This window comes from Phyllostomus discolor, chromosome 12 (assembly GCF_004126475.2).
Source record: "Phyllostomus discolor isolate MPI-MPIP mPhyDis1 chromosome 12, mPhyDis1.pri.v3, whole genome shotgun sequence".
Classification (NCBI taxonomy): Eukaryota; Metazoa; Chordata; class Mammalia; order Chiroptera; family Phyllostomidae; genus Phyllostomus; species Phyllostomus discolor.
In genome coordinates, this window is record NC_040914.2 from 13,069,773 (window position 1) to 13,078,854 (window position 9,082).

General features: G+C 41.2%; 1 protein-coding gene across 1 annotated transcript; it reads right to left on the reverse strand.

The window, feature by feature from the left end:
• Positions 1-559: 559 nt before the first annotated feature.
• LOC118497524 (carcinoembryonic antigen-related cell adhesion molecule 21-like) lies at positions 560-5,594 on the reverse strand. The gene is made up of 2 exons (XM_036012173.1): positions 5,467-5,594; positions 560-967 (listed from the first exon to the last, which is right to left on the reverse strand). Exons 1-2 carry the CDS (start codon positions 5,549-5,551, stop codon positions 687-689), a joined length of 366 nt encoding a protein of 121 aa, XP_035868066.1. The 5' UTR covers positions 5,552-5,594; the 3' UTR covers positions 560-686.
• Positions 5,595-9,082: the final 3,488 nt, after the last annotated feature.

Sequence of the window (9,082 nt, forward strand, 5' to 3'; positions counted from 1 at the left end):
AGGAAGACTTACCCTCACCCTTCACCTCCATTCTCTAGCTTTAGGTGATGTCCTTTACTCCAAGAGGTAACAAAAGACCAAAGAGGTCAAATTTCACTCTTTCAAGTGTTAGGTCTTTTCCAATTCAATGCACAAGGTCCTGAACTAGGACATTTGAGCTAAAGCTTTGGTATTATTTCCAAAGTTTCCAATTATATCTTTTAAACAAAAAAGAACAGAAAAGTACTGGACTTATAACAATAATTTTATTGATATATACCGAACAGAGAATTTTAGACACAAACAAAAGTCAGTGTTGCTACTCACATGGGTGTCCTCATGTCCACTCCCATGGTCTACAACAGTGTCCTGGTGCCTCCATGTTTTTGCATGGAGAAGAGACACTGCTCAGATTCTCTAAGCCCTTCACCTGATCCCATTGGTTATCACAGGACCACTGCTCATCCTCTGAGGGACACAGTGTCAGCTACACTGTGAACATGGTACATGTGAGACCAAACTGATGGCGGGTTTGGTTGGAAACGTGCCTTTAAGTCAAGAATAATGACAATGTTAGCTCAGATTTTTAACTGTTTATTGACTCAATGCAAAATTTTAAAGACTATTCACCTTCATAATAAATCTATTATAATAATGCAAGAAAACCTTTTATTTAGAGTATAACAGCATAGAAGGGGAAAGGAAAGTCACTCAAATTTCACATCCAGCTCAAGGGCCACACTTGTAGCAGAACTGATGGGGTTAGAGGCTTCACACTGGTAATGCCCAGCATCTTCCCTCTTGACAGGGTTTATTGTGATTCGTCGATGGTCCTGGGCCAGCTTCATTCGCTCTGTGGGCTGCAGTTCTGTGCCATTGAACAACCACTGGATGGTGTGTGCATCTGAGTAGCAGGTAAAGACCACAGAATCCTTATCCTCTGTGACTATGTTGTTGCTGGCTCGGAGGGTGGGCTTTCTCACATGCCCTGTGAAGAAACAGAGAATGTGACTCATTGAGAATGGGCTTGAGCCATGGAGCCATGCAGCTTCCTCAGGGATCTCTGCCACTCACAGTCCACAGCGAGCTTTGTAAAGGCCACCAGAGTATGGTCCTGACATTTGCAGAAGAACAATTGTGTATATTCAGGTGACAATATGTAAGGGGAGATCTGCAGCTCCTCTCTGACCCCATATAACTTTCAGGTGATTCCTTAACTGTTCCTGCAGACATCTGTGTCATAGCATCACACAGAATCCCTTTCCAGCCCATGTCCTATATCCTCATCATCACTGTGAGGATGTGGATATAGGACACAATTTTTCTCTCATGGGCTTTTCTTGATCTTTTTCTAGAACTTTTTGACTTCAAAATGCATCCTACTACTTATGTAAAAGTTTATGTGTGTTAGTAAAGGCAGGCTTATCATCTTTGTCTATCTCTACAGGCAAGGGAAGTTTACAGTAAGTCGAAAAGCATTCAGCTTTTGTTAAATAATCCATTAGGTAATAAAAATGACCCAGTCCAGACTTCATGACTATAGACCTGAAGGATTTGTGTCTAAAACACTTTTAAGTCTGAACAAGATTTTATTTCCTGGCCTACTGATTCAATGTCATATTGAAATTAATCTCTAGAGGTAAGTGTTTATGGTTTAAAAAAAAAGCACTGACTGTAGGAAAAGAAGAAAACAAAACACTATAATGAAGTCCATACATAAAAGCCCAGAGTTAACACAATATTCCATGGAGACACTCAAAATTTTTTAGTAATATCATGAACAAGAAATAGGTGTAATTTTTCCACACATTCAACAGAGTACTAGAAGTTTTGACCACCACATTTTTGCAAGAAGATGAAACAAGTTGTATCCAAATTGGTGAAAAAGAAAAAAAATATATGCTTTTTGGAAAGATAACATAATCTGATATATAGAAAACCATAAAGTTTCTGACACACACAAACATACACACACGCACCTAGAACTAATAAATACACACTTAGAACTAAGAAATAAGGCAAAGTTGAAGGAGATCAAATCAACATTTAAGATCACTTTCTTTTCTTGCAACATCAATAAAAAATTTCAAAGCAAAATTAATAAAACTGTTCTATTTTCTATAGCATCAAAAGACTAGAATAGAAAGGAATAAACTTAATTAATAAGGTAGAAATTGTATACACTGAACTACCAAACATTTTTGAAAGAAATTACACACAAATAAATGGAAAAACATGCATGTTAATTTATTAGAAGACCCCAAACTATCTACATATTTGACACAATCACTATCAAAACCTCAAGCTCTTCCTGCCACAAATAGAAAAATACATCCTATTTTTCATAAGGAAATTCAATGAACTCCAAATTGTCGAAATGATGTTTAAAAAAAGAATGCAGTAGGAGGTCTCATGTTTCCTAAGCTCAAAAGCTACTGCAGAGCTAAGGGAACCAAAACAGTGTAATGCTGGCACAAAAACTTCTGTTCATCAAAGACACGATCAAATGGTGTCAATGAAAAGGCCTAGACTATTCAATGGAGAAAAGAATGACTTTTTAATGATGATGTTGAAAAGGAATATCCACATGGAAACAATTGACATGGATGGTTGTCTTATACTATACAAAAATTAGGTCAACATAGATCAAACTATAAAGGTTAGACCTAAATGTTTAAAATGTTTTAAAAAAGTAGAGAGAAGCATTATGACATTAAGTTGGCAATGATTTTATGAATATGACCCTAAGAATACATGCAAAAAATAGACAGTTTGGATTTTGTCAAAATGAAAAATTCTCTTCATCAAAAAGCACAACAGACTGAAAGGTAACCTATGAAATGGAGAAATAATTTGCAAATCCTATGGAAAATAAAAGGTTAATATCCAGAATATGCAAAAGATCTATAACTCTACAACAAGAACCAAATGAATAATCTGATTTATAAAGGGACAAAGAACTTAAGTAAAATTTTATCCAGATAATATATACAAATGGCCAATAGTCACAAAAAAAAAAAAAAAAAAGATGTCCAATACCACTATTATTAAATAAAATGAAAATCAAATTTCTCAAGGCCCAATATGTTGCTTGTGATGTTGGGTCAGGTTAACCTTACTCTGCATGTAAGAACAAAAAATGGCCCTGTGTGGTACCTTTGACTTCACCAAAAGGTTCTTCAATCATAGTTGGCACATCTCACCTCTCAGTAACTTAACTCTTTGAAATAAGGCAGGTCGATGTATCACCAGAAAAAAAATATTTGGGAATCAGTGCTCAGTGAACATATGGCCTGCAGCTATAGGTCTGGGGGAAATAAAGACTTCCTCAGGTGTTAGTTTAGTATCAGTGTTTGGTTATGGAAAGACATAGGAATGGGTATCAGAGACACCCATGCACTTCTGGTTCTTCACTGACCATGGATTCCCTGGCTGAGAAGAAACCTTTTCTTTCAGCTGCAAAGACTTCTATAACCCAGCTGAGGTGTGTTTCCATGAGGCACTTTTTCCCAGGACATCCTGGAGACTGGGGTTGGAGCATAAATAACACATAAGGGCAAGAAGTAAGTCAGTGGTAGGTTGACTACTCAGGCCTCTGGGGGAAGAGGTGGGACAGGATTTTCCAGGTGAAGGCGAATGAAATGAGCCAGTGAGCCAATAAATAATAGAGCAAATTTCAATAAGCGGTTTAGGAAAGAGGAAAAGGGACAGACAGAACCTGATTATAACAGTAGAATCATGTGCTCTGCCCTTGACCATTAAAGTCATTCTCTCTCCTTTGAGGGCAAGTGAGGACTTGGGCAAATGCAAGCTGTGTAAGTTGTAGCAAATTTGGAACATTGACTTCTGAAATTCTGATGCCAGTGGGCAATTTGTGTTATGTGGCTATGACATAGAAATTGGGAAAAACTTAAAATCTTCTGCATGTGAAAATTATTATTAATACCCTGGGCCTCAAGACCAACTGCAAAAATAACTATTTTATTAGAGAAATGAAAAGGATCTGAGATAAAGATCTTAATTCCTGGAGGCACATAAATCTTGTTTTCTATGGTGAGCATTCCAAGGACTCTGAATCCAGGTTCCAGCTCTGAAGAAATTTTTGATCATTCATTCATTCATTCATTCACCATTTATTTCTTCCTAATATATCAAAAAGAACTGAGTATTTGTTTCATGTTGGTCCTAAGCTGGTTTCAGATGTAGAGTAGGGAATGAGAAGGAAAAGTCCTTTCCTTTATATCTGGTGGGTGTGACTGCACCACAACAGGAATCAAATAAGTGATGTCAAGTCTTGTGCAGGGAGGCGTGGATGGGCCACCTGAGGGGGACGCCTGGGTATTCTATGCAGTGTCTCTGACTGTTACTGCAGGTAATTGAATTCTGGAGTAAAATAGATTGATTCTCATTTGGCTCACTCCACATAAGAAAGTGTATTCCTATGAGCTCAGGAGGCCTAGAGAAAAAATATCTGAATCGATTCATTGGTTTAGGAACTCAAAGACCCCTCATATGGCTTCTGAGGTGCCAAAATCAGGTCTATGATTATAATCTACTCAAGTGACTCTGATCAGCTGCTCATGGATTGTGTGACTGATTTACTGACAGTATCTTCCTGTTTCTCAGTTTATTCTCAATGAATATTTGCCTACCAGGTTGTAAGTGCAGCAATGATCAAATATTTAGAGGATTTGACCTAAATCTTGAAATAGAAGAGGTGCTCAAATGAGTCACCACTTACTGATTGACTCCAAAAGAGCATTTCCTGGGCTGATCCCTGGTGAATAAGGACCTTCCAGGAGCATCTTTTTTCCTCAGTTTTTTCCTGGGGATTCTGAACTTTTTATGGACCTTCCTAAGTCCCCCAGGATAGTCAGCTAATACCCAGAGACATTGTCTGACTGTGCTCTCCACACACGGACTCAGGTGACACCAAACTCCATTTCTGCCAAGATATAACTCTTGAGCTTGTGTCAAGACTGGTGATAGGCTCAGGAGCCTTGTGACTCAAGCATGCATTAAACTGTTACACACTGAGCCCTTTTAAAAACCTCAAATACAATCTGGTTCCCTGGAATTAAGATTTCTGGCACAGTGTTATGGGAAGGGGTTATTGAGCTGAGCTCTGTATGAATATCAGGAGGCCTCTCAGACCATGCTCTGACCTACTATAGCAGCATCATCCTCAGGTCAAGTTCATAGGAACATGCTCAGGGGCCTGAACTGAGACTGGTTTCCCTCTGCTGAGTTACTCTCATCCGACTGAGTCTTCTGTCTGCAGTGACTATCTGCAAGGCTGAAAGTTGGGAGGGGAACTGAGATCTTAAGAAGGTTGTCTACACTCTGTGTATCTTGCAATAGATGCCAAAAAACAGCCTGAAAAAAAAAGATGCAGAGGTCAATGGAGGCAGTCAAGAATTATCAGTTCTGTGTTTGAAGTAGAGTTCACCCCACCTAACACCTAAAGGTTAGAGAGCAATCACTTACGGTAAACACTGAGATCTCCATATCCTATTAACATTTTGGAATTTCGTCTTTCCACTGCTATGGTGTAGATTCCTGCATCCATCATGGTGACCTTCTTTAACAACAAAGACCCATCATTGTTTACTATCATTTGTTCATTTGAAGTACTTCTTATACGGTACTCTCCGGTGTATGCAAGAAATGCAATTATATGATCGTTGTCCATGACTTCCCCTTTGTACCATGTGAAGCGTTTTGCATCATGAGGCTTGCTGGGGACAGGTAAATACACATCTTCCCCTTCAGCAGCATTTTTCAACCACGTACCCTGTTGGGCTGTGGTGGGCAAGCACCAGAAGTTTAAGAGTGAGACTAGAAAATAGAAAAAAGATATTGATCAATATTTGCATCTTTGTATTTGGTTGGAAAGATGGAGACCTGAATCCTGAGAAGGTCTCTTTATCTCTCAGCCTTGGAAGCTTAAGAGTGTGTGTCTCCCATGGTCAAGGTCATCAGTATGTCCCCCATTACTTCTGAAAGTAACTTCTAGCACCTCTGAAACTGTTACTTTTTCTGTTTCAAGTACTCTTCTCTAAGTGTTTGTTTTACTCACCCCTTCACTATACTCAGACCCCTTCTGACACTCAGGAACATTTATGAAAGACACCTTTGCTGACCACCTTCTCTAAAGATTCTCTACTTTAACTTTTTGACTGTCCTCCTGTTTTTTGCTTTTTTTCATGGCTATTGTGGATTCCTGACCTCATGTTTGGACCTTTCCTTGTCCCTCTCTCCTCCATAGAATATGGACTTGAAGAGAGAAGGGCTTCTCGGATCTAGTGCCTCCAGTGATTCCAACCACTTAGAAAAACGTGGAGTTGAATGAATAACTTTTCCTAGGGTCCTCTAAATCATGTGATGCATTTACTGATATCTCAGGTTTGTGGTAAAGACAAAGCCTATCACCCCTGAATGAATTTTTCCTGCTGTTTCCTGACATAAATCATGATTATTATTACCAGTTTCATAATTTTATACTCAATGATGAATTGAAACGAAAATGAAAAGCAATCCAGGTTTTCCTGCCTCACACCACTTCCAGATTATGAGATTTTCCTCTTGCTGAGCCCCCTTCTCCATCCCACTCCTTCCTTTTGTCCTTTACACTCAGCTCCAAACAGAAGACTTCCCTCTTTTCTCAGAGCACTGGTCTCTCCAGCAGACCCCAGCCAGTCTCTGTGTCAGATCCTTAGTCTACCCCAAGGAATTGTCTCCTACTTACCAACCAGCAGGAGCCCATGGCAGTGGACAAGTCTTCTGTGGGTAGAGAATGAATGGGACCCCATGGTATCTGGTGTCTTCTCTGTGGCTGCCTGCTTGAAAAAATTCTTAAGTTCTGTAAGGCTCACAGGCACCTCTGTCCAGAGTGGTACAATCTGCTGTGTGTCCTACCTGTAAGCTGAGCTTTATCCTGGGGCATGTTTACTATTCTTGTCATGTGGTCTGGGAGCACGGTTTGCATACCAGAACCTCCAATGCCCTGCCTTCAGATTTTTCCACCCTTGTCCTTTCTGACCAGTGCTGATCCCTTATATTCTGCCTCCTTGAGAACTCCTGAGGTTTCTCAAAATCACACAGACACCCACAAACACACATTCATATAAACACCCACACCCATATCTTCATGCTGTGTTAGGAAAAGCACAAGCCTGAGGTGTCTGGCTCTCAGGGTTTACACACAGCTTCCTGTCGGGTGCACAGTAGTCTTTCTCACAGCCTCTCTCTTTCACTCTTGACTTTTCTTTTTAGAGCAAGTATTCTTCAGCTAAGTCAGAAAAACCTAAAACAGGGATATCACCCATGCTGGGCATTGGGTCACCTGTGAGACATTGTAAACATTGCAATACCCAGGTGGCACCTTAAAAATGCAGCTTCAGCAGCTGTCCAGCTACTTTGGTTTCCCAGTCAAAATAAGGTACCTTCATGGGAGGGTAGAATCACTTCTATTGTTCTCCTGTGCAGAGGGGATGTCTTCAGATTTCATTAAACTGCCAAATCTGACTGGACTGAGGGGGTCAGAGAATCTTCATCTGACAAACTCTCAGGAGAGGGTGGTCCTACTGACCTGTAGTGTACACTCGCATTAGCAAGGCTGATGGAGCACATATATCCCTGAAAGGGTGACCCACTCATGCCAGCGTTGGATACTGCTATGTCTTGGTCTTTGCTCCATCAGCCCCATACAGAGAGCCTTTGGTGTCCTGAAAATATCTATAATATTTCTGTTTGTGACACAGAAACCCAGCTGGGCACCTGGTCCTCCCCATGTTCTCAAATGCTCTGAGAAAGTTTTACTTCCTCCCAGCAGGAATGTCACAGAGATGTATTCCCTGGCAGTGAAAAGGGTCAGTCTTGTGAAAATTTCAGTGGGGACCCTTCTTCTTTCTCAGGTTGTCACTAGAGTGGATCTTGTTTCCAGGGACAAAGACTTAAAACAACAACTCTCAGCCAGATGTGAAGATTTTGGGTGTGAAGTAGGAGATATCCTGAGTGTCCCAGGAAGAAAGGCCTTTAGTGAAAGGTCAGGTGCCTCTGGGTTTCCTGGTTTTCAGGGATCACATTAATGTAGACCACCCTCTCCACCTGTGTTTGTTGGACCTAACCTTGTGCTCTCTCTGTCTGTTGGGACAATGTGTGAGTTCTTCCTGGGTAGCTTTCTTGTGGTCACCATGAAACAGGGAGCAGCCAAGAGAGGGGCCCCCAAAAGGGATTTGCAATGGGCTCCAGTTCTCAAGGTGTCTAGGAAATATTAGAAAGACATATAAGATATCTCCATCCCTCCCCCCCAAAACAGGTGTGAGTTGGGAGAAGGAACACATGGAGCAGGAACATGCAGGGCTGTTTTATTCAGCAACAGCTTTGCAGCTAATCCGTGTCATGGTCACTTAACATATATATATATAACCTTGAACTGGCTGCATAGATATATTAAATAGCTGTGGCCATGCTCTGAGCCAGGGGGATGGAAGGGGCTTCCTCCCAAGATGTAACTGAGGGGGCAGTTCCCCCAAGTCACAGCACCTGCATGGGTGCTTAGAAAAGATTGGCTCCATAACATGGAGCCACTGGTGCCCAGACACATGATGGCAGCACAGTGAACTTGGAATAATAAAGAAATGCTGGCAAGTATAACTGAGTGTAGGAGGAGTCAGAAATGGGGGTATAGAGGAAGATTGACCTGGTGATTTAAAACCCAGACATGGCAGGCATTGTAAGGAGAGCCACACGGCTTTGCCAGTGTGGAGACCCCCACAGCTTTGGTGGAGAGAAGGACCATGTGGTTTTGGCCAGAGTGGAGATCCCTGCAGCTTAGAGAGAAGAGGTCCATGTACTTTGGAATGCTCCCTTTGGCCATTGACCTGGGAAGAAGGAGAGACTTTGCTGGAAGAAGGGTGAAAGAACTCTTGCCAGTAGGCCATGAGAAGGTGCCACATGGATTTGGATTAATTGGAGATCCTGCCTGGATGAAGACACAGCTGATCATGCCAGAGGACTGAAACATGGACTTTTGCTTCTTTTCCTGAATTACAGTACCCTGAATTAGGGCAGGGGGTTAAGGAAGCACTGTGTGTGTCTA

Coding starts and splice junctions, on each gene's coding strand:
- LOC118497524 (XM_036012173.1), bottom strand. CDS start 5,551: ATGATGGATGCAGGAATCTACACCATAGCAGTGGAAAGACGAAATTCC. Junction 968..5,466: donor TGGAGATCTCAGTGTTTACC/GTAAGTGATTGC, acceptor GTTTCTTCACAG/GGCATGTGAGAAAGCCCACC.